General features: G+C 37.5%; 1 protein-coding gene across 5 annotated transcripts; it reads right to left on the bottom strand.

Moving 5' to 3' along the window:
• Nucleotides 1-289: 289 nt before the first annotated feature.
• Nucleotides 290-22,282, bottom strand: grb14 (growth factor receptor-bound protein 14). Of its 5 annotated transcripts, none has more exons than XM_085249521.1 (14): nt 21,970-22,281; nt 20,998-21,115; nt 10,774-10,930; nt 9,322-9,443; nt 9,121-9,195; nt 8,860-8,997; nt 5,409-5,519; nt 5,190-5,285; nt 4,765-4,827; nt 2,990-3,106; nt 2,609-2,678; nt 2,447-2,534; nt 2,110-2,203; nt 290-1,560 (listed from the first exon to the last, which is right to left on the bottom strand). In XM_085249521.1, the coding sequence occupies exons 1-14, from the start codon at nt 22,155-22,157 to the stop codon at nt 1,414-1,416; spliced, it is 1,584 nt and encodes a 527-aa protein (XP_085105647.1). In that variant the 5' UTR covers nt 22,158-22,281; the 3' UTR covers nt 290-1,413. The 5 variants fall into 5 exon arrangements, 4 of the variants coding, with proteins under 4 accessions (XP_085105647.1, XP_085105650.1, XP_085105649.1 ...); XM_085249524.1 differs by lacking the exons at nt 20,998-21,115; nt 21,970-22,281 and adding exons at nt 14,689-14,776; nt 14,956-14,971; XM_085249523.1 differs by lacking the exons at nt 20,998-21,115; nt 21,970-22,281 and adding an exon at nt 14,689-14,933.
• Between the last annotated feature and the right edge of the window lie 2,375 nt (nt 22,283-24,657).

The following is a 24,657-nucleotide window of genomic DNA, read 5'->3' as shown; positions in this document are numbered from 1 at the left end:
CCTGTATGCCCTATATTACTCAAAAAGACAATAATATATTGTTCCAGTGTACTGTCATATGTTACTGCTATTTAAAGAAAGGGTGAGTTTGTTAGCATAGTGGTTCCTGCACACAATACCAGATCTTATCTTTACAGGTATATGCATAGCCAGCAATAAAAATTATGTACAGACCATGTATAAACATTAAGTGAATTTTTAAGCATCAATTCGACCTACTTTATGGTGGTTTAACAAGCCATGTGTTTGCCTTGCAGCCTGTTGTTAAAACAACCAAAACAATCATACAAAAATCACACCTTACAACAGACAGGTTTATATGAGTTTATTTACAAAACTGCATTTCAATGCACTGTTGTCCAGCCACTGTGATTTAAAATACCTTGTTCTTACATTGTTGCTGTTACAAAAAAAAAAGATTGTATGAAGCTGAATGTCAATGTTAGAAGGACTAACATCATTTAAAAAAAAAAAAGTATCTGACACCGTATATCCACAGATGTGGCTATAACGTCAAAAAATACAATCAGCCCAGGTGTTGCAAATTGTCTGCCTGAATCTCGGGAAATTACAAAACCTAAATTTCAATTTACAGTGAATTCAAATATCAGTCATTTCTGATTACATGTAAAGAAAAAAAATCTTTAGCATTTATTTCATTGCTCTTACTTCAGGGGAACTTTTTCACTGATTCCATGGATACAAACAGTTCACTTAATCATAACTGTATCTATATAGTTTATGCAGTGCACAATGCAAAGTCAGTGAGGTTGGAACCTCTTCACCGGGGCATTACAGCTCTTTGCCAATCCCTTGTAAGGCATGCGCAGTGAAACTTGCTCAGAGGTAATTTTATCACTTCAAATTAAAAAAAGAAACAAACAAACAAAATGAGTAACTTTCTTAAAAAATACGAATACCTAGCAAAAAAAATAGCTTAGTATAATAATAGCTTAGTTGTTCCCAGACTTGACAGTGTAGAGCCATACTACAGGTTTCCACAAGCATGTCCTTGTAGGGATTCAGTCATCATTTACTTTTAACAGACCGTAAATGTCACATATTTACAGCACTTTTGCTCTATACATACTGCAGCACACGTTCTGCTGGATTATTTTCAATGAACACTCAAATTCCTGCTGCTGTATCTCAACTACTACCACCACATACTTACACCAATACATTAACGGGCCAAAACGTAATCCACATGATCTTCAGCACCAGTAGTTATTTATTTTATTGTGAAATTCACCTTTTTCTGAATAAGAAAAAATAAGGTTGAGTCATGTACCACATTATGAAAACAACTATTTATCTTTTTTTTTCCAAGGCACAAAAACACCATTGTGTTTCTCCAGAAGAACCAGGAATTAAGGTGCATGTGGGACCTCAGCTGTCTTTTGGGTCCCTTGTTCACAGGGTTATCCGAGCACAGTGATGTCTGAGCTTGCATGGAAGCACCCCACGGTTTAGCTGGTAAAAATCCACCAACTGGATCAAGTCAGTGAACCGTGTTTGACCATCATCAAGACTGTAAAACAACTCTCCTTCATCGTCCACCTACAATGAAGCATACACACAGACATATACAAATCCATGTAGAAATGAATGACACACAAAAAACAGGTCACTTGGTGCAAATGAGTTTAAATATTTCAGATAATTTTTCAGAGATTAATGAAAAACGTGCAAAAATACTATGTACTATGCAAAAGTTATAGGTAATTCAGTTGTTCCAGGTATAATCAGGTATCTTATCTGATTAGTCCAAAATTTATTCTGCTGTGCTATTGTACAGAGGATGCTAGTTGTTAATGTCCAGGAAAACACCGAGACAGCCTGACTCATCAGAAGAACTGTGGCAAGTTTTTGAGGATGCTTAAAATAACCCACGTGCCGAGTACTTTGAAACGGCTGTAAGTTTACCAAGGTACACTGCGTTTCGAATGCAAATATATTCAATACAGTTATCTCCTTTCTGTTGTATGAAGGTCATGAATGAATAAAGGGAAAAATATTTTAGGGGTTCTTTTTTTGTAATCAAGAACCACTTTATTTTTGAACCTAAAACCTTTGCACAGTAATTTTCAAATGGTTAATTATACTCACTGGTAATATTTGAAAATGTTTAATTTTTTGCATATAGCACAGTGAAAGTACAAATGTCTTAGGGTTGCTCTGGCTGTCCCTCAGAAGAAACACTCTGAAACAAAGAGAATAAAAAGTATAGCAGTCATTATAAAGACTTACCAACATTAAACGGACGGAGTGAACTGCCTCATATGGTAAATTACATCACATTAGAGAATATTGTGTTGCTTTGCTTTAGTGCAAACATGCTCATGTTGATGAAAAAATTATATATATATATATATATATATATCTGCAAATCAAGTTTAATGTCTTAAATGAGCCAAAGCACAAATAGAAGTGTATAACTGTTTACCCATCAATAAGACCCTGTTGAGCAATTAGACGGTGAGACTCTTCACGAGACAGTTTGCCATGAAACCACGGCTGAGCCACGTGGATAGCTGAAGCAGAGATGCTACGTCAGAAAATATCTTTCAGTTGTACATTAAAAAAGTGAAATTGATGTTTCACACACCTATGTTTAGCACAGAGCTCTGGGCTGTGGAAGGGCTCCCATGACCACTCAAGCGGTGGCAGCTTTTCCTCTGTGGGCGAAGAGAATTACAACTAATATATGAGTGAAAATAATGTTAATACATAGTTAATTTATGATGTTTCATTTTGCATAACATTCTAGCTCATTTGCAAGTTGCTTGAGGCATTAAGATTTTCTCACGCTTGACAGTCGCATTTACTTTTGGGAAATATTATCAAATTTAACATATTATTTGAATATATTCAATGAATAAAACAACAGAAAGATGTTTAAACTAAAGTGAAGCATTATTAGTTATTAGCCTAAATTTTATGCTTTCTTTCTGTTAATAGAACCAGATTAAGAGACATTAAGACTTACCCTCCACGACAAGCCTTCCTCTACAGCTACTGAGAGCACCTCGGATGGGTTCTCGATCACCCGACTCTTTTGGCCAGAAAAGTCCATAGCCACCAGAGAGTTCTCTGATATGCTTCTCTGAAATGGCACAGTTTGCACTGATGTGTATTTTAAAAATATTAATACATTTTTTCAGGACTTTTCACACACCTGTATATGTGGTCACATAAAACTAAATTCAAGTCACATGATGTGTAATTCAAAATACCCCAAATTCTTGCTATTATTTTGGTTCACTCTCTATTTTGTACTATGAAAAGGGAGTAGATTTACTTCTGCTGCCTTGTGGTATTGCATTGCCATCTAGTGTTTGAGTAACATGACTCCATCTTCATGTTTTCTAGATGATTACACACACACACACACACACACACACACACACAAAACTCAACTGAAAAGGGATTAGAGAGGTTTTGAAAGGAATTACACTTGGGCACAAGTTAGACATTAAGCTGCAATATAGTGAGTGTCTCTAAATAAAACTGCAAACACACCTAAGAAAATTCTTCTTCAGGATTACAAAGAAATACTAGATTCATTCCCATGCTGGCCAGTAAGTTTGCAATTTAAGCAAGTAGCTAAAACAAAATTATTACTTTTAAAGCCCCTCCTATTAACAGTGCTGCACTTGAAATGATATAAAGATAAATCCTATTACTTATAAATGTGCTAATCAGCATAAGAGCAGGGCTTTGTTTTTAACTCAGTGCAATGAAGCAGTAATCTAGTATTCTAGTTTGTCTAAATAGCCTGACATTGCATTTAAGATATTCATTTATTCTCCTGTCTTTCTAGCAAATCCTCTCAGTAACGTTATTGGCAACACATGACACTCCAACACTAGAGAAGAGGTGACAAGTTGTTAAATCTGTGGACAGCTGATCACTATGTATTTTTAGAAAGCGAGTAGTTCATGAACATGTTCATTACCCATAAATAGACTGTGTCTGCTGTTGCAAAAATACTCTCAGCACAGTCTAAGGCTATTCTGGGACACCGCAGATTCCTCATTTGCTCCATACAATTATATTGCTACACCACTATTTGCTGGCTCATGTTACTTTTGTTTCTTTCAAGCTACACCAGACAGAGGGGCATCATTTTGAAGATTTATATTTCACCAAATGAATGTATGTCCAGTGCACTTTATTTTTTAGCTTTCGTAGAATCTGATAACTTTTTACCTGCTAAATATAATACTGTACTTCCTAACTGTTTGCTAATGTTATCTGTTTGTTTGAATTTTGTAGGCTGTAGATTCTGCGCTATCAGGATTGTGGGCTAGAGCAACAAAAGCATGAGCTTAACTTGGGCAAATAAAGCTTTTTAAAAGGTTCCTTATTATTGAAGAAAACTGAAAGTTTGTCAGTTATAGAAATACTTCACAGGAGTCACACTAAGAAAAGCAAAAGGTGTATAGGTGATGGCTAGATTCTACTTAAGTCTTGCTTTTGTGGATGGCGTTTTACTGTCAAGGGTTAATGGGACACAAAATTGAAGTGAACCATTATTATTTCACCCGCTGTTTGCTTACTGTGACAAGTCAAAACGTCTGCAGTGAAAAGGTCCATGTAGGGTTGCCACACTAACCCGCTGGTTCACACAATCATTCAAGTTGTTGCTAACCAAAATTGTGTTTAAAGTAGCTTTAAAAACAGGTAACTTGCCACATATGAGACAAAATAATAAAATATAAAGCTAGTATAATTACTAAAACAAGAAAAACATTAACTAACCATTGGTGAGGCTTTTTGCTTCTGGTGTGGCTGAATGAAATTTTGGTAAAGTTGCATCCCAAACTAAAACACAGGAAAAAAGAAGTGATTAAAATTGTGCAATTTAATCCAAACATTTGTTGTGTGTTAACCCATAATCCTTCCAGACCAATGGTGTAGTGATTACAAATGGCAGGTACAAGTAAATATGTTGCAATGCACTGTGTATATAATTTGTGGACTAGCAGGGGTGAGTAATGCTCTAAATTGTATCCAGATTATATCCAGACAATGAACACATGCTGCTTCTATCAAGAGTGGGAGTGATCTTCCAGCATCACTCAAAAGCTTCCCTTGACCTCCTCCCAAAGCTAAATCTGATTCAAACACTGACTCAGCATTCCTACTCTTAGATATCACCCAGAGTTATTTATCAGCAAGCCAACCTTTAACAAGCGCATGGCTGTAATCCAGCAGGTCCTGGTCTGCTCGTCATCTGCACAAAGCAGCTTCAAGTCCCGGGCAGAACTGCATTTTGTGGACTGAGGTGAGAAGTTGGAAGAAAACAAAACAGCCCTGTGAATCAGCGTGCATCTGCTCCTTCTATACAGTTTTGGCATGTCTCTGTTTTATAGTAACAACATCAGTTACAGTACTGCTCTTACCTTCACACAGAAGCCAAATTCTGTAGGTGCCCCGTGTAGTTTTTTGGCTGCCAAAACAGTGTAGACATCACTGTCACTGAAGTCAGCAAAGAACTGGAGATGTCTTGGTTCCTGTTAAACACAGAGAGGTCATAATAAGACAAAGGTACAGAACAGGTATGGACTGGAGGTGTGAAGTATAAAACAGCACATGAAACAATCTTAAGCCTTCATGTCTATACCTGGAACACAGGAACATCTCAGGTGAGTGCTGAGTGTATCTGTATTTGAACATTTCTGTGGTTTTTTTGATGTGATCACAAATGCAAAAAAAATGAAATACTAAAATAATTGAAAATTACAAAACAATTAAAAGTCTTAAAAAGGAAAAACTTGTATATATTTAAAAATATTCACATTTTAAATTCCATGTCAGCAACACGAGTTTGGAAACTGAGATCATATTTGAAAAGCAAAATGTTTTTTCCACTCTGTCTTAATACAGAAAGTCAGCTACTCAAAAGCTTGCATCTGTGCCATATTTTCAGTATCATAATGCACCAAATGCTTTTAGTGGGTGGCAAGTCTGGATTGCAAGAAGGCCAGTCTAGCCTCTGGATGCTTCATGGTCCACTCTTACTTAACCCTTGGATACACAACCTACCAATACCTACACTCTTCCACGAGTGGGGTCAAAAATGACCCCAAATAGAAACAATGCATTTTGCTATAAACTCGGTTGTGATTTGTTTTCAGTCCATAGGCTCTGGTCCTCTTGTCATCAAAGTGCAAGAAACGGCGAATATCTTTAAATCTTTGAATTGACATAGTGGCCTTGTACAATGGGTTATGCAGAGGACTCCCAAAACCACACCGACTGGTACATCCCAGTTCTTCTCACTTCCTGCAAGAATGGTCAATCAAATGAAGGCCAGGAGCTTTTGTTTGATTACATTTTTCCACTCTTTTCCCCTGTCGGTTGCTACTCTTCGTGCCTCCGTGTTTGTGCATGTCAGCACCTCTTCTATTATATTATCAGACATGAACATCTTCCACGCATCTATTGGGGAGACAGTACTAGACCCAGATGCAAGCCCTGGCCTACTAATTCAGAATATTGTGGCTAGAGCAGTAAGAGGGGCTCATTCTGTTAGACTCAATATCCATTTCCTCTTCAGAGGACTCATCAGAGGACTCCTCTGTATCTGACTGGCCTTGTTCAGAGGGGGGGACAATAGTCTGGGTCCTCTATATCTGAGATGTCAGATTCTGAGTCAATGCCACAGATGGGCTCTTCATCCCATCTGTCCTGGATCATTTGTAGGGCAAGGTCCACAGGGATCCTAGCTGGCCTCATAGCAGCCATGTTACTTTAAATATAAAAAATAAAAAAAACATCAGAAAGGACAATGTTTGAAATGCACAGGAAACTATAAACAGAGCTGCACATAAATGGTCCTCAGGTGCGCATTTGCTGTCAAAATAAAAGACGCGTACCAGATAAGAAGTTGGAACACTCGTTTGCGTACATTAGATGTTCTGGAGGAGGACGGACATTTGTTCAGAACTCTTAAAGATGTCGAAGAAGCAAGCTCGTAAGCAATTACTATCTCCACCACAAAAGAGGCACATATTCTCTGAATTTCCGGGAATACTTTTATTTTGACAGCGAATGCGCACCTGCGGACCACTTATGTGCAGCCCTGACTATAAATCATGTATGTTACTGTGTAAAAATTAATTCTTGATCCATCCATGTAAGTGGGACGGTTGGAGTTGCTAAGAATGAAAGTTTCATAAAAGATTCCATAGGAACTGCTTGGGGTCATTTTTGACCCCACTTGTGGAAGAGTGGGGTAGTGATACAAAAACTGCATTTTTTTTTTAATTAATGAAAAAATAAATAAAAATGCAAATGGCCTCATGTTACAAACATATTTTATGAGGAATACCTGGAATATGAATATATTACAACTTTGCATTTTAAAGATTTTGAAGAAAAACAACCCATGGGGTCATTTTTGTTTTTTATTCCTAGAGTTTCCAAGAGTAAACGTTCTTTGGGAGGTAGGGCCTTTAGTTATCAGACTCCACTCCTGAATCAGGTGACCCTGAATGACCTATTACTATGCTGTCATAGAATCCACATGCTGGGAACACTTCTTCTCATTTACCAAACAGATATTAACTTATTACATTGTTCTCCAGTAGTTTGAATTGTATGTTGTATCTATGATCTTCTTTGCAGTTGAGTTACATGGTTACCCATCCCTGAGCCTGCTTAGTTGTAGATTTTTTTCCAGTTAAACAGTAAAACAGAGTTCTTCCTCTTCACTGTTGCCAAGTGCTTGGTCATAGTGGATTTTGAGGAGTTCTCCTACAACATTGTAGGGTCTTTAATTTACAATATAAAGCTTCTCTGCAATATTGTTGTGGTGAACTGTCGTGTTGCTAGGGTTGATTTCAAAATGAGCTATTTTCCAAAGACAGGATTTAAGCAATTCATGTTATCTTTGGATTGCAATGTAATTAAAAGACCATAACATATTTGTTTTACAAGAGTAAACGATAAATGATATCTACATTTATGTCAAAGCATGCTTTGGATGATTGTATATGATGGGTAAACAGTACATTTTCATCTAATAATAACACATTATCAACCATTCTGGGTGTGGTTACTCTCTTAATGTAACCAAAAGATAAGGATAAATTTAGATATGTTGATAGCGGCTGTATTGAGATGGTATCAATAGCTATTTTGTTTCAAGGATAACTTTACAAAAAAAAAAAAACCCTCACAGACTTTCATTGTCCTGCTTTCATGTGACTCACTATTCCTATGTCTTTTTTTAATGTTACGCCACAGTCATTAGTGTCTGTGGTAACTGACTAGCAAACATCTGACCAAAACCAAAGAAGAAGAGTAAACACGATAGACTAAAAGTGGGCGCCTTGCCAAGGTCAACCTGCACTTAACAACAAAAGGTCTACTGTTGTAGAAAATGAAAGGAGTTGAAAAGTGGATGTGTTGGCGTGCCTGGTGGCTAGGTATAAGCTTCAATTGTCAGCAGCATTGTGAGTACAGTTTCTGCATGGCTGCTGTGCCAGCTGACCTAATGAAAATCCAGCTCAACCTGTTTCACTCTCCTCTCGCAACATGAGTGAGATGTAGCCAGAACATGAAGAGGTGGCCCAAAATGCACAAACAGAGGTCGTGTATCAATCCCTAGAAATTTAAACAACAGTATAGTTTTCCATTTGGAACAATGCATTTTTCATCCTATATCTTTCTTCTGTAAAGTACCCCTCGTCCAATGTACAGATGTGGATTTTTAGAAAATGAACTGGTGTAATGCAATAAGATTGGTTGTATGGAATAGCCCACTTAATAATATGTTTTTTTAAACAACCTGTGATTTTCCCATAATTCATAACACATTCTGTGGACAAGTTATTTTGTTCTACAAACCTTGGAAGTCCCCTTATTGGAGAAATAAAGCCCTGACCGCCGCAAAACAAAATAAGACTTCTTCCAAGACTTCCTGCTTTGCTCTTTGGCGTGAAGGTATCCATGGATCTCAGGACAAGTGCTGGAATTCAGAAAGGTCTGCGTTGGGTAGAGGAATATTTGTTCTTAGTTGGGTGTGTGCATTAAATAATCACAGTAACAATCTCCACTACAGGGCAGAGAGAGTGCAGTGCAAACATAAAGAACCTAAGAACCTGATACCTGTATAAGGTCACAGTGATCCACCATCCCATTGGTTTCACTCGATATGGAAACCATGTGATCTGGGAAAAAGTCCTATGAATATGAAAGAGACATCAGTTATTAACTTCTTCCACCCACATAATTTTGGGCTAGTACAAAGAGACTTGCTGTGTATGACTATAGATATATATACATAGAATTGTATAATTACTAACTCACCAGTGGTTTCCTAAAGAATTCATATTTAGCATAATTCTTCCTAAAATACAACCGGCTGTCTGTGTCCATCGCCCAGCTTGAAAGTACTTCCATAACGTACTCATGGTCTTCCAGAGCTCTTTCTAGTGAGAGCAAGAACAAAGAAATGACATGTTAACCTGTTTTGCTGTTGCTGTTTTTCCTGTTCTTTGTTTTCCCTCTTATTAAAATATACTATCTAGAATCAGGTCAAAGCAAGGTTGAGGACATGGAATTAAATGTTCTTGAAAAATAGAGTAATCTCTGAAAATGATTCCCCAGCAAAAGTTGCATTGAGGAAAAGAGTTTGATTATTAACCTTACATTAATGTGTAACCTCCAGCTATGGGCATGGCAAGAGGTACAAGAGGTACAACATAAACAGTTATTTCCTAGAACTTAATTATTTCCTAGAATTTTAACTGATTGTTGAATAACTGGAAGACATATTGCATTCAGCCAGCAGTGTAAGTTGAATAAATATCAGTGCAAGAAGGTTATCAGATGAATATACTTGTTACTGACAACAATCTTGATTTAATTCAGGTTAAAAAAATGCTTAATAAACAAAACCCACACTCACTGACAACATCTACAGAACAGATTACCAAATGATGAAACAAATGATGAAACTAGTTTGTCTAAAAATGGCTAAATATGTGTTCTCATCTACAGCAAATTAGGTGTATCCCTGGCAAATTCACATGTACACGCACACATAGATGGATAATTGTATATTGTATACAAATACAGTATCTAACAGTAAATAATAAAGTACCGTGTTATATAAATAATTACAGTTACAGTCATAGTCCATGGTTACATAACATTATTTATTCTGTGTCCTTCTTTCTGACAGCTTATCATAACTAGTGTTGAGACATTCAGGAATTTGTTGTTGTTTGTTTGTTGTAGCTCTTCTTTTTGACATCATAAGCATCATTTAACCTTGGCCTCATTCCCCAGTCACCAGTTTCCCACTTGTCCTTCCTTAGACCACTCTGGGTAGTTATTGCACACTGCAAAGTGTAAAAACAAAGACCTCCTGCTTTGGATATGTCCGGGTCTAGTTACCTAGACATGGCAATTTAGCCTTTATAAAAAGGTCCACTTACAACAAAACATATCAACAGGTTCCAATGTTAGTGGTTTTAGTGGTACGGCTTATTGGTGTATTTTTTCATCCTTCATTGTTAGAACTAAAGTGCTGAGATCAAGCTGATATTTGTGAGTTTTAACTGCATTGAAAAGCACAACTGATTTTTTCAAAACCTTGAAACGGAGTGTTAAAAAGAAAAAGAATCATTTTGATAGGATTATTGCAAGACTTATGGGTAAACTTGACTGAAAATGCTGCAAATAATTTTTTGCCATCATTGTTTTTAAATTTAGTATGATGTAAATAACTGGGTAGCTGTTACAGCATCATCTTACCTATTCCTAGATGGGAGAGGTGTTCAAAAAGTGTCCAGGCGTGATCATCAATGCAGTGATTCTTCAAGACAAACAGCTGACATACATCCTGGGCAGTTACATCAGAAGGAACTTCTACAGCTTTGCTGGTATTATCTTCACTATAAACTTTAATTACCTGAAGCAGAAACATTAAATTAACAACCATTTCAGGCAAGCAGTGAGAGACGTTAGTGACTTTTAAAGATACATAAGTTATGTTTTCAGATTGGACATACTGTAAAGGATTGTGTTATAAGTACCATACAACCCAATCAGTTTCACCTTCGTATAGTAAACAGGTAGCTCATTTGCCTATTTGAACAACATAATAGGTAAGAAAAAAAAGACACAACACAAATGTCCTACAAGGCAGAAAACAGAATATAAAGACTCAAGCCTGCAGAGAAACACAAAGAACACAAGACACATTAAACAGGAACTTACCCGCTTGTTTGGAGCCAAGCATAGTATTGAGTTTGGGCTAGTTCTGTAGCCAAAACATGGCTGAGTACAAAGCATCGCAAATGAGAGCTTTTGTGAGAAATATAAACACTCTCATCAGACAGCGCACCAAGTGTCAGCTGTCACAAGCAGCCTTTCTCTCGCTCTCTCCTTATCTTGCTCTGTGCCACAGTGAAGCTGAAATTAGGCAATTAGATAAAACTCCCTCTCAGCAGATTTCTTTTCTGAATCCACATATGTGTATCACTGGTGCTCGATACCAAATCACCTGCCTCCTTTTCTCACCACTAAGAGTCAGGAAGCCAGAGATCAATCTGCTTATTTACTAGAGGGTGGAGAGAGAGAGTCACATGGCTCCAACCCCCTTAGAATTGACATGCACACACCCAAGGCAAGCAGATCTCCTACATAATGCCCTGTGTGAGCCCAAGAGCAATTACAAAGGTGCTGGTTCAAGTCAGTCTAAAGCTGTCAGAGGCAGGTATGGAAAGTGTAGGAGCAAAGACCAAATGGCTGTCTCTTTTCTCTGAGTGAGGTCAATTGGTAGCTTAAACCTGGACAGGAAAAGCCTGACACCTTTTCTGTAGAGATAGGTCAGAGCTTTTCAACAGGGCTGAGTGAGGTTCAGCAAATGGGCCCTCCACCTATGACATCACCTCTTAGTGTAAACCACTTTGTAATCAATCAGGTCACGAAGTGAGTATAAGAGAACTATCTTTTAAGAATGGTTTATTTCATCACTCATTGTTTAATGTAGTCATTGCTGCATATTAGCACTACAGGTTTGTTTTCTAAAATGGTTTTTACCTGAATAAAAGGAAAAGAGAAGAATTGATAATAAAGTGCAAAATCATACGCAACAAATTGATTTGTTCATTGTAGTTCATATATATATATAGTTCACTGATTTTAATAAGATGTGCATTTACTGCACTGCTGGAGGTGACTGTATCAGGGGCTTTAGCTGAGTTGCTTCAAGGATGTAGCTTTCTGAAAATTGGCCAAATCAAATCATCTGGGTATCAGATTTCACCGAGAACAGGGTAGGGTCTGTCAGAGGCGAAGGAGTCTTTGTGGGCCATTAGCATTGCAGATGTGCTTTATGTTTGCATTACTCAGCAGAAAGTTGCTTTCATGAACAGTTTAGGTTGGACGACAAGATGCAGTATATACAATGAGTAAATATACCCTTCAAAAGGGTAATTTTATCTGAACCATGAGACACAAAAAACAGTGGGGTTTTTTTTAAATTTAAAACAGAAAATAATTCATTAAATAATAACTCGTGCATTTAGTTTGACTACTATAAACTAATTATGTTGCATGATTTGCCAGTACCGTTAATCATTAGTAAAGTGTTTCCAATAAAAGACAAGGCCACACACCCTGCTGCAGGAGCCATTGATGCCTTTATCAGTAAACACAGAGTTGCAGCCATGAGCAGGTAACCTTGATGCAAAAGCCCACATGTTTTCATCTGGAAAACATTTATGTTTTCCTTCATGTCTGTCATGCCAATCAAGTACAACTTATGTGTTACAGTGTGCAAAAACAGAGAAAATTACCTGGAGAATATTTTTCTCCTATGGAAAATAAGAAAGTGCCACGACTGCCTAACTAAAAGTATCAATTTACTCAGTATAGCAAAAGTTATGGGTACAGTTATAAGGAGAGGAGATGCCAGTTAAAGTGATGCTATGAAAAGTGCAGCGATCAAAATATTTTCAGAAGTGCATTTACATGTGTGAAGACTTTGAGTTTGATCTTATATTTATCTGAATGAATTAAAGCTAAAAAAAACTGATGCTGCCACACAAAAACTGCTATCATGGTTTCCCTATATATAGTTCTGATTTATAAAAGTTAAATCCACATAAATGTGAATAACGGTAATAATGGTCATTGCTACTAACTTCAACTGCCAGTAGTCTGTCTGATCAGTGCATGTGGTGCACTGAGACAGCTATTTTCTTTTCAAGTTAGAATAGTAAAATTTTCAATTCACTTAAAAAATCTGCATAGTAAGTCCAAATTAAGGCAACCTTACTATTTATACACGTATATGTATACTTACTTACACATATGAATAGGTGGTGAGCCTCTACTGATCCACCAAATTACTGTTGAGGATACACTGGCACAATTTCCCAATATAAGCTGCATTTATCAAACTATGATGGCAACAAGGCTGTTGATTTCAAGAGTTGTATCACAAGGGTGAGAACACATCGTGCTGTGTCATAAAGGTCTGTGATGAAAAGTAAAAAAGAAAAAAAAAGAGTCTGGAACAGGAAGACTAAGTCCAGATACTGGGTATGCAGCACTAAATATAGTCTTATTGAACATAAACTTCTCTATTAGACCTTCTTATCTCAAGGACAGGACAGAGTGATCCATTTTACCAATTAGCCTTCTCTGGTTAAACCTTGAAGTGCACTCCCACAGCTGCAGCTATATCACTGAGTGGTGGTAAAAAGTTGGCCTCCAGCCTCCTCTATATAAGAAAACGACAGAGAATAGTTCTCTTAGCTATCCACTAAAATAAAACTTGAAAATAAAGAGTTTTAAATTATTATAAAACCTCCTTTCTGGTAGGTAAACCTGTTTACAACTGGATCATCACTTATAAGATTACATATCCAAAACGTTACTATTGTCCCGAGACCTAGAAGGAATTAGATCATTTGGAAAGTATTTTTTAGACCGGTGGAGTCAGTGTGCAACAATAAGGAGATGAATTAGAACACTAGCCAAATGTTATCAGCCAACACTGATAAGCCTGCTGGGAAGCTGTAGTTGCTACTTTGTAAATTACAGTGGCTGCTAGAGGACTGGGCTCAGGTATTTCACATTAAACTTAAAAATATGTAATTGTGGTTTTGCTTGTGAACAGTCTACATTTTAATTAGATACATCCTATAAGATACTGAAACACTTTGTACTGATGTCTAAATTAAAGTATGAACATCCCTGCTTTCCCTTGTTCAGCACTGATATTCCATATTAAAGAAAAGTGACACTTCACCAGATTCCATTTGTGATATGAAAGTGCAGGCTACTTTCTGCTTTTAATACATCTTAACATCTTCAAAAGGCTACTGTAGTATTGATGTATAATTAATAGCAAGAATGTGTTTTATGGTACAATTATTTTTTTTAACAAAGTACTGCAAATATCTCAATTTAAATAAGTAACAATAGCACAGCCGAAGCACTGTGAACACCATATGTGAGCAGAACATTTATGAAGATTAAATCTTTGAGAAGTTTTAAACATTGTAAGCCTTTACATAGTGGTCACGGGAGACCAGATCTAATCCAGCACCATCTGGAAAAACAGCTTAAATTTAGAACACTAAACAGAAACAAAAAGCAGCCCTTCGCTAACAGGGAGGGAGACAATACAAAAACAAATCCATATAAGATTCCTACCCGCTTCTGCAGACAAAGAGGTGTGATGGCAGGCAACGTGACTCTTCTTGCATGGAAATTCATGCTTCTGCCTTACCTGCACAATTAACTATGAAAAGAAATATCCATGCATAGTAATTGAAAGTAAGGCTAATGTATAAATTATAGTTGGATATAATATGATAGTATTAAAAATAGTTTATATATATTTCTTTTCTGAGCCGTTCCAGTGCTAACAGTGTGATTCATCAAATTGCAAGTGTTAGAAACCAAATGTTGTTTCCTCACCACAGCACAAACTCCTCCTCTGTCCTTGGGGATGTAAAATCTCTTTCCTTTTCTTTCCTTTTAGAAAGGGAGTTTCTCAAAGTAAAAAGTTTCTCATGGTGAACACAGTTAAAATATACAGCCCAAGGCCAAAGAAACGTTAAATATTTATTTTTAAAAAGAGCAATTTTAGCCTAGCGATAATGTAAAACCAAAACAAGAAGCTGAAGAATTTCCCAGAAAGCACATGTATCATATTTTTTCCATTCTTACTTTGTAGCCAGACACTACACTGCTATTTTTAGTCTCTGATCCACTTTTTTTTTTATAGAGAACATTCACAAGCATGAATATATTCTTGCTAATTATCAATGTTCAGTTTCCTTCTGAGACAAGGAATTTGGAAATGAGTAGCTATCAAAACCACAAAACTACAAAAACAAGCTCATAAAAACTAGGTTAATGTAGATCCATAAAAGTACATCAGATCTCAAATTAGTTGTTTTCTCATTTTAAAATGTTGAAAACTGTTAAAATCTGTGAATAACATTTATAACCTGCCTGGTGACTTTAAATGACTCTGAATGTCACATTGTTATTGGTGTGAGACTGGCTGCTATAAGTAGTTAAGAAACTGCTGATCTACTGGGCTTTTACAAAAAAAACCACAGCTAAAGTTTAGAGAGAGTGGTCCGATACGAAAATACCCAGTGGGCAGAAGTTCTCCAGGAGAAAGTGCCTTGATGATATCAAAGATTAGAGGAGAGTGGCAGACTGCTTCAAGCAGACAGGAAAGCAAAGAATCACTGGTTATAAAACAAGTATGCAGAACAGCATCTCTGAATGCACAACAATGTTAAACCATAAGGCAGAGGGGCGCCAGCAGCAGAAGAGCACATCAAATGGCAAAGTGTCAGTAGTTCAGACTGCTGTAATGGCATGGGATACATTTCTTAACTTTGGGCAAGATAAGGATCATTGAAACTCATTTCATCAAACCCAACTGAGTATTTTGCTGACCGTGTCCATCCCTTTATGACCACAGTGATCACAATTCTTGAACGTGATAAATTCACTGTACTCAAATGTGACAAGATCTCAATCTAAAAGGCTAGATGTGAAGTCGACTAATCTGCAGCTTTCTAATGCTATTAAGTCAAAATATTACATTTTGAGGAATGTTTCTGGCATCTGTGCCATGAGTAATTCAGGCAGTTTTGAAGGCCAAAACCTCCAACCCACTACAAGCAAGGTGTGCCTAAAAAAAAGTGGCCAGTGAGTACATAACTAGACTCTATTAGACTTTTCATTTCACAAATTACACCCACTATGATTTGTGCATTCATCTGAAAGGAGGAAACAGTTGCAAACTTCCAGGATGCTGGAATTCATTATCTGATAAAAGTCACACACATACTGATGTGTTATTGTTGGATATCTGGTCAACTTCAAGGTAATGTGTGGATTCATGATTAAATACAGTTTATGTTTCATTAAAAAAAAACCTCTGACCTACCTGGAGGGGCGATGACATTATGCCATCAGCCTTTTACAGCTAAGGGGTAAAACTGATAAAATACTTTTTTAAAATGGTAGTTTTAGGTATAGTTCTCTGCGTGACACAACCTGGGAGCTTCTCCTACACTGAGATAAAGCTGTGACTTCTTAAATCCTTGAAAAAGAATTTAATTTTCTGCATCTACAATAAATTTCTTGTATCTCTTCTCATCGCTATATTTCATCACATTTACCCTCATAGCATGAAACATGGCGGTTTGGCTAAAGTTACTGTACTCTCACGCTCTCACGAGAACACACAGGAAAAGAAGAACCGGCAACAACAGACTTCATGTTTATCTGGAAACACAGTACATTGACTTGTGAGAGCACAGACAAGCAGACGCTGCTAGTTATCACGCTGCTAAAATGAATTGGAATTAATGGACCCAGAATGATAACAGAGTCGCCACAACTCCCATAACAAAGCTAGCGCCAGACACATTGTCCTTGACCATAGCTGTTTCAGACAAGACCCCTTGCAGGCTCTGTCAGAGTAAGACAACAGCCAGCGATGCAGCAGGCCAGTGGTGCATATATGAAGGTATATAGTGCATTTTCTGCATCTACAATAAATCTGGGAAGGGAGATTTTTAGTGCAAAGCAAGGACCCCGCTGTCCATGTTTCATCGCTATGTTACTTTGTTACTTGTTAGGTTGCAAGGAAAAAGGAACAGCTTCTGCTTTTTTACATTTTATTTTATTTTTTGGATCCATCCATCCATTCATTACCTTCTGTTTATCCAGTTCAGAGTGCTGGTGGGGCTGGAGCACATTGCAGCTGTCAGGGCGAGGGACAGGCAACACCCTCAACATGCTGCAAATCTATCACACATTCATGCTATGAACTATATGTCAGAAACTGCTGAGGCAGCATAGGAAATTTGCACACCATTATAAACATTAGTCCAAGAAATCACAAGGTAAACAATATTTTCGTATTACCTGTCACGGTTCTGGGTCAGTTTGACCCAGTATTTTGAGTTGTTATGTTTTTGGTGTGTTTTTGCATTTTGGATTCTTTTCTTATTATGATGATAATGATGATTATGACTCTATGTTTCGGTTATTCTTGTTTAGGGATTAGTTCATAGGTTTTTGTGTTCTCATGTTTATTGCAGGTTTAGTTCAGTGTCTAGTCTGTCTCTCTGTCGTGTCTGCGTGTTTGTTTAGTGGTGTCTTGTTTCCTGTTTTACTCTGAAGGTTCATGTTCCCGTCTTATGTCAGTGTTTCTAGCTTTGTTCCCCCTGTCTCATTAGGTCTTATTCCTCCCAGCTGTGTTCCCCTTCTGTCTCTAATTCCTTGATGACTTCCTCAGTGTTTTTAAGCCCAGTGTGTCTTTGTGTCAGTGTCAGATCGTCTGTTATCCTCACCTTGTATTTTCGTAGTTTCCCTTATTGTGACACTGTGTTTCATAGCCTGCTTAGTTACTCTGTGTTTATAGTTTTTTCCATAGTTCCTTCACAGAGTGTCTTAGCCTTTTTAGTTTACACAGTGTTCTCTGTCTTCTTAGTTTTCCCAGTTTCAGTGTTCCCTAGTGTTTTTGTCATGCCTTCAGCCACAATAAAGGCTTGCCTTATTTTGGAAACCTAGTTCTGTCTCCACCGTGTCTGCTCTTGGGTCTACCTCATTCTTCACACCGGCGCACCCCGCCGTGACATTACCTCTGTAATTCATTCATTTACAACTCTATTTCCTTCTTGTGGAGTCATAATCAATTTTTTGCTTGTTTTTTAAAATACAATGAAAGCACAACAGCAGTGCTAAACAAAGCGATGTCAAGCATTGGGTCTTGCCACAATTCTGCAAAACCATTCAATTAAGAGAAAATGTGGTAAGTTAGAGAAGTACCACAATGGCGAGACTCAGTATCAGTTTCCTTGGCTGCCTGTTTTATAATCGAATGCCATCTCTAGAGGAATATTATTATCTTTAGATAATTATGATTGATGATAAAAATTACTACCCAGAAAGGCTCACTGGGAAGCCAAATGGACAATTTTGCGGGTGAATGGTGGATGAGGGGACAAGTGCAGCACAGTTGGAACAATGATGTCATTGGCTTTTTGAGTGCCTCTAAAAGGAGGTCACCATGCTGTGCCATTAGGACAGTGACATAAAAACAGCTGTTCAGCCTAACATACTGTCTTTATCTTCCCAAGGATCCTGGTGAGACTAAGAATAAGCACATGGATATACTGCTGGTGTTACACTATTGGCCAAGTTTTAAATAATGAGGCCAGTGTAAGCAAAACCTAAGAACTGACACTTCTTTAAACATTTGGTTTCCAACAATTTCTCTCTACTCTTGAATCTATTTAATGCCAATGCGAGGATGTCCTTATAGCTTTGATGGAAAAATAAAAGAATGAAAATATGGTCTTGAAAATGACTACAACAGGTTCCCTTTAACTTGATTTGCAGAGAGCGAACTGTTTCTCTCTCTCGCTCTGATAAAATAATTTTATTTTCAGTCTAATAATGGCATCCTTCACTTTCATTAACATGTCTTTGAAACTCATATTGAGAACACCAGTGAACAGCTATCAAATTTAAATTCCTTATTTTTGAGTCAACTCCTGATCTTTTATCTGTTTAATGTGTCACATAATAATGAGGAAACAGGTTTCACCTGTCCATGAAACTGCTTAACTCAGTTGCCCAATTAATCTGAAAATAGGGAACTATGTAGAAAAAAATGGACTGAAACAGTTGACCCAGTAAAGCCTGAACTATGAAATAATTCCCAGACACAAGTGTTTATTTGACCTTCGGACAATTTTGTAATAAATAAATAAATTAGTAATTTGAATATATGAGCTTGAATTTGTATCACATTTAATATGCTGATGACGTAGTCTCAAAAACTCATGCATCATTTACAATACTCTAGGCATTAAGTGCTTAATGCAGTGCAATGCCTGCACTTCAATCATATATTCACAGTTTTTTTTAAACAATTCACTTGCAGCACCATTGTCCCAATATTAACTCTAGACACTTAGCTTAAAAGACTAAACCATGCATTTCTGTGCATATATTTCATCAACGGCAACAGACACATAAACACATAGATAAAGGGCTCACACTTACCAGCAGCTATGCTGCTGATAGCTGCTGGTGAGTGCACAGTGCTATAATTTTTATGTTTTCCGATGAGTCATTGCTGTGAGGCGACCCCCGCTGCTACACACACACACACACACACACACACACACACACACACACACCACAATGATAATGAGAAACAGTCAACTCCAGCTTAGAGTATAGGGGCTTTTGGTTGGCAAACCAAACTAATTTAACAGCCCTGGAAAATATATAGGCAAACTCACTTCACATTTGAGGCAGACCAATGATTGCTAGCTTCCCAAAGCAATGAATGTGCTCTTGTTTCTGAATGTGCCAGTGAGTTTTAAAAATGCATAGTCAACAACAAATCAATTTTTGCTTTGCTTGATAAAAAAAAAGTTTTCTGCTGAGTTGTATGAACTGACTAAAAAAGAGGAGAAAAGAAAGTCTTCACAAGCTATCAATTCCTTGCATCTGTACAATTTGTTGTAGCTTGTTTGTAGTGTTAACAAGGCAAAAATACTTTAATTATGGGGAAAAAATGGTCATTGTCTATACGTAGTCTCAGTAGTCATCCAAATAGCCTGTGAGACTAAAGTGGGGGAAAATCTGAGAGGAATAAACGTTAAAATTGCAGAAAAATACTTTAAGGATTTTTACTGACAGAAAAAAAAGTCCTGCCAGCATAATTCTGCTGTCCTACAATAAGCTGCAAATAAACTATGTACATCTATCTTGCTCACTATATAAAACAACTTAAATCCACAACTTAATGCACTATATTATAATGCAGCACTTCACATTACATTATTTTAGGCCATGGTTCTTTGCATAAGACTAACAACATTTTCAAACTAGTCAAGAATTCTATGCTACCAACACACAAGTTTTAACTACTGAGTTTTTCAGCATCAGTAGGTACTTCCTGATTTTCAGTGCAAAGTAATCACACACCCTGTGCTAAAACAAACAATAGCGCTGTTAGGCTCCAGACCTGATAATTGTAAACCATAAAAGTTCTTCTGAAAAATCTAAAGGTGATGTAAAACACCCATTGTCCATTTTGTGGTGGCTGCTGCTTTCAAATACTACGGTATAAAAACCTGAGATTGAAAACATAAAATCACAGACTTTGTGGCTTATCTAAGCATGCTGACACAGCATTTTTAACTCCTGACAGCAACTAATTTCCTTACTCACATAACCGGTTGGACCATTCATATGGTGCTAAGGTCAGATGACTTCAGCAAGCTAAATATTGCATTTTTTCAATTATTCAACTTTAACAAAATGTTGTGCAATTTTGTTTTCTGACATTTGATCCACTTAAAAATCAGCATTAAGTGAGTACGTGAAATAAAACATCTAAGTGGACATGACACAGGTCTTGTATCATGATAATCATGGACCAAAAACTGTCAATATGACACTAACCTGAGATGTACAGCTTTTGGTCCATGGTAATAAACATTCAGAAACAAGAGGGTTCAGGGTTGAGGTGAGAAGCTCAGGAAGAGGGGAAGAGAATGATGCCTCGCTCTCTTTAGTGCTCCTGAAGGACAAAAACAAAGAAACAAGAGACAGAAACAAACTTCAATGAAGCAAAACTGTGTAAATTTTCAGGCAACAAGCATATTTTGATGACTCAGCCATAATATAAAACAGCTTCACAGAAGAGTTGTATGAAGCACATGTTATCTGTCATATAACAGATGCTTCAACATTGTAATGAGTCATTTCTTGGGTGAAGGCATAGGGAGATCTGACCAAAACAAAAGGCATGGCTCCATTCTCCTCTAACAAACGTAATTCACATTTTTTACTACCGGGTGCCTGCTTTCACCACATCACCAAAACTCACATTCAAAGGTTTATTTCTAAGCCTTATGTGTACTGTTGACATCATTTTGAGGTCATAAAGGAGTGAAATATCCCCCACAAGAGGAAGAAACCCCCATAAAGAGACCACCCTTAGGACATATAACTCCACCCCACCTGTTTGAAGTAGTTCAGATTAAAGGATGTGACAAGACATGCATACAAAGAGTTCTTTTTTAATGACTAAATGCTATGATAAAGTAAGAATAAATTAGATTTCAGTATGGTTGCATGGTATGAGGTGTATTTTAACATACATTTCTTTAGTACAAAATAGTTAACAATTATTATGTTATCATCTTATCTCTCTTAAAGTTAATATTAAATGTTGCACTGCACTACACATTGCAGCTTTTAAACAGAGATCTACCTCTTCTGCAAATAAGACTGTGCTATTCTTGTGCAAGGCAGCTTACACTGTAAAGTGTAGAGTAGAATACACTTCTTGTGGTTTAGTGCAAATTAAACCAGCCTGATTAAATTTTATAAACAAACTTCTTGTCAAGCATAAAGGAAAATGAGACCTACCTGTTCCCCCTGCAGAGTTTAATGCTGATCTTCTGTTTATTTGGTGTTATTAAAGGCTCTTGCAACGGGAAGAGTTCTGCGCTGGGAAAGCCACTCACATTACCCTTGTCACTCTGAAAAATCTCTGCTTTCTGTCCGAGGCTTTGAGAAGTGTGTATCTCGTCCAGTGCCTTATTCATATCACTCATGTGGGCCAGCTAAATCCAAGGCATCATCTGGAGCAAATAGAAGAGACAAGCTTTTAGACTGGAGTATGTGCAGACCACAGTTGGAGCAAGCTGCCTGGCGGGGCTCATCTGCTCACAGCTCAGCAGAGCACACACATACATACACACAAGTCTCATCTGCTGCCCACAGGGCTGGCCCAGTGGGGCAAAACGATCCCTCCTACCCAAACATGATCCACCACATAAAGATATTTTTAACACAATGACTCCCGAAACAATCATCCTCGCTCTGATGCAGTCAAGTATTATCAATCATTAAAATTTGCTCTGCCACCTGTTTTTTGTTTTTTTCTTTGTATTGCTTGCCTTTGATAATGTTTATATGCACACTGGAAAGCAATAAATTACCACACAAAGCAGACTCTCACAAAAAGAGGTTGGTATTGAGTACAGGTGGGTTATGACTAGAGATGGCACGATACCACTTTTTTATGTCCGATACCGATATCATATATTTGGATATCTGCCGATACTGATATGAATCCGATATAGTGTGTTTTTAATCAATAAAACTGTTTTTTTAATATCTTGCTGCATTTTGTATAAGTTCAGACAAGTCTCGCACGCCACGGCCGCTCTATCACGCGACGCATACTGCTCCAACGTGCTGAGTTACGCCATGTCGCAAGTTTTGTGAGGTGCTTTCGTGATATTTAATGGATCGGATTACATTTTTTATTTATCTCCAATATCTGATCCAGTAATTTAGGTCAGTATCGGACCGATACCGATACGTGATATCGGATCGGTCCATCTCTAGTTATGACTACTATAAAATGAACTGCTCTTTTGTTATGGACTTTGCACAAAGATTGCATAACATAGTACACTGCGGAATGCCTGTGGTTGTAAAGAGTAGCCAGCCCAACAGAATGGCTGTGTGGTTGGAAGTGTCATTCAGAGACTGGCTCTGTGTGGGGGATGGTGGGGATGATAACATCATTCTCAAAGGTAATGTGTAACAGAGTTTGACCAAGGGAGGACAGGCTACTGAAGGAACTTACTAACAGGCAGCATGGGGAAAGCAATAACTCACCACCCAAGGCTTACTTAATAATGTCAGAACCTAGTTTTGTTTTTTTAAAGGAAGAAATACAGAAAATGTAGAATATAGTATAATGCTCCACCTCAAAATGATAAGGGACCAAGGGGAAAGTTTTTACTAGACTGATTGTTTTACCTGTCTGGCTCCAATCTTACGATCTACCTCAGCATCCGTTACAATAACCCACTATACATGCTTGTTTTTTATATTATGCCAGTAGGCTATCACCATGGTGTCCTGTAGATACCCATTAATCGACTGCACTTATCTGAATGTTTGTATACCAATTTATTACAAGTGGCAACTTTATGAAAACATATAACATAAATGAACTTTATATGAACCCGCCCCCCACCCCGGCCTCACTGTGGTCATAAAGTGATGCCCAACAGATTCTTCTTCTGTTGGTGAGCTTGTGTGAATTAAAGTTGGTGCCATTCCCTTTAGCTGAAAGGAGTGGCACCAACTGAATTTGTGGTCTTGTCCAGGTGCTGTAGCCCATCGGCTTCACAGTTCATGTGTTGTGCACATTCAGAGATTCTCTTCTGCATACTGTGGTTGCAGCCAGTGGCTCTTTGAGTTACTGTTGCCTTCCTATCAGCTCAATGCAGTCTGGCCATTCTCCTCTGTCATCTCGTATCAACAGGGTGTTTTCTCCCAGAAAATGCTGCTCACTGGATATTTTTTCTTCTTCTAGCTATCACTAAACGCCTAGTAGCAGCAACCCCAGTTTGAAGTTTGCTCAGTTTGAACTGCACCAGGTCATCTTAACCATGTCTATACACCCAAATCTTGGAAGCTGTTGACATATGATAGGCTGATTCTTCAGCCACTCCTACATTTGAGAGTGCTGCAGCCTACTTAAAATACAGAAAATCCTAATTTTAATTTTTACTATGATTAAAATATTTTTTCCTTAATAATATAATTTAAAAAACAAATGACACAGTCCGTTAGCTATAAATTGCTAATGCTACCAAGTCATATGTAAAGAGTTAAAACCAACATGTGACCCACCTACCACTGGGACACAAAAAAAATCAATACAATAGCAGTGAATTTAGCTCAAAGTGGTGAGCAATACCACAAAAAAAAAAATCCACCCCTATTACAAGTTTTAATTTGCTTTTTATATTAATAAACATGTTTCAATAAACACTTAACTGTACATACTTAGGAGTAATTTCAAACGGAGTTTCTGCTATTACTGCTGCCCACCAGGGGGCCCCAGCCCACACTTTGGAAGTCATTGAGACATTTGTATTACGCTGAACAGGTGTGCCTAACAAAGTGGCCGTTAGGCATATGTTCACATGGATTCTAGTAGTAAAATGCTTTTTTCTTAAATATTTGCTCTGATAGCGCTGGAGAAAATCATTAGCCACATAGTCCAAGGTTTAATTTCTAAAGAAATCG

This window comes from Mchenga conophoros, linkage group LG16 (assembly GCF_057382185.1).
Source record: "Mchenga conophoros isolate Kocher_MC1m ecotype Shallow Benthic linkage group LG16, M_conophoros_male_GT1.1, whole genome shotgun sequence".
NCBI classification, from domain to species: domain Eukaryota; kingdom Metazoa; phylum Chordata; class Actinopteri; order Cichliformes; family Cichlidae; genus Mchenga; species Mchenga conophoros.
Note: the sequence above shows the minus strand (reverse complement) of the source record. Positions and strands in the feature narration are given on the sequence as shown.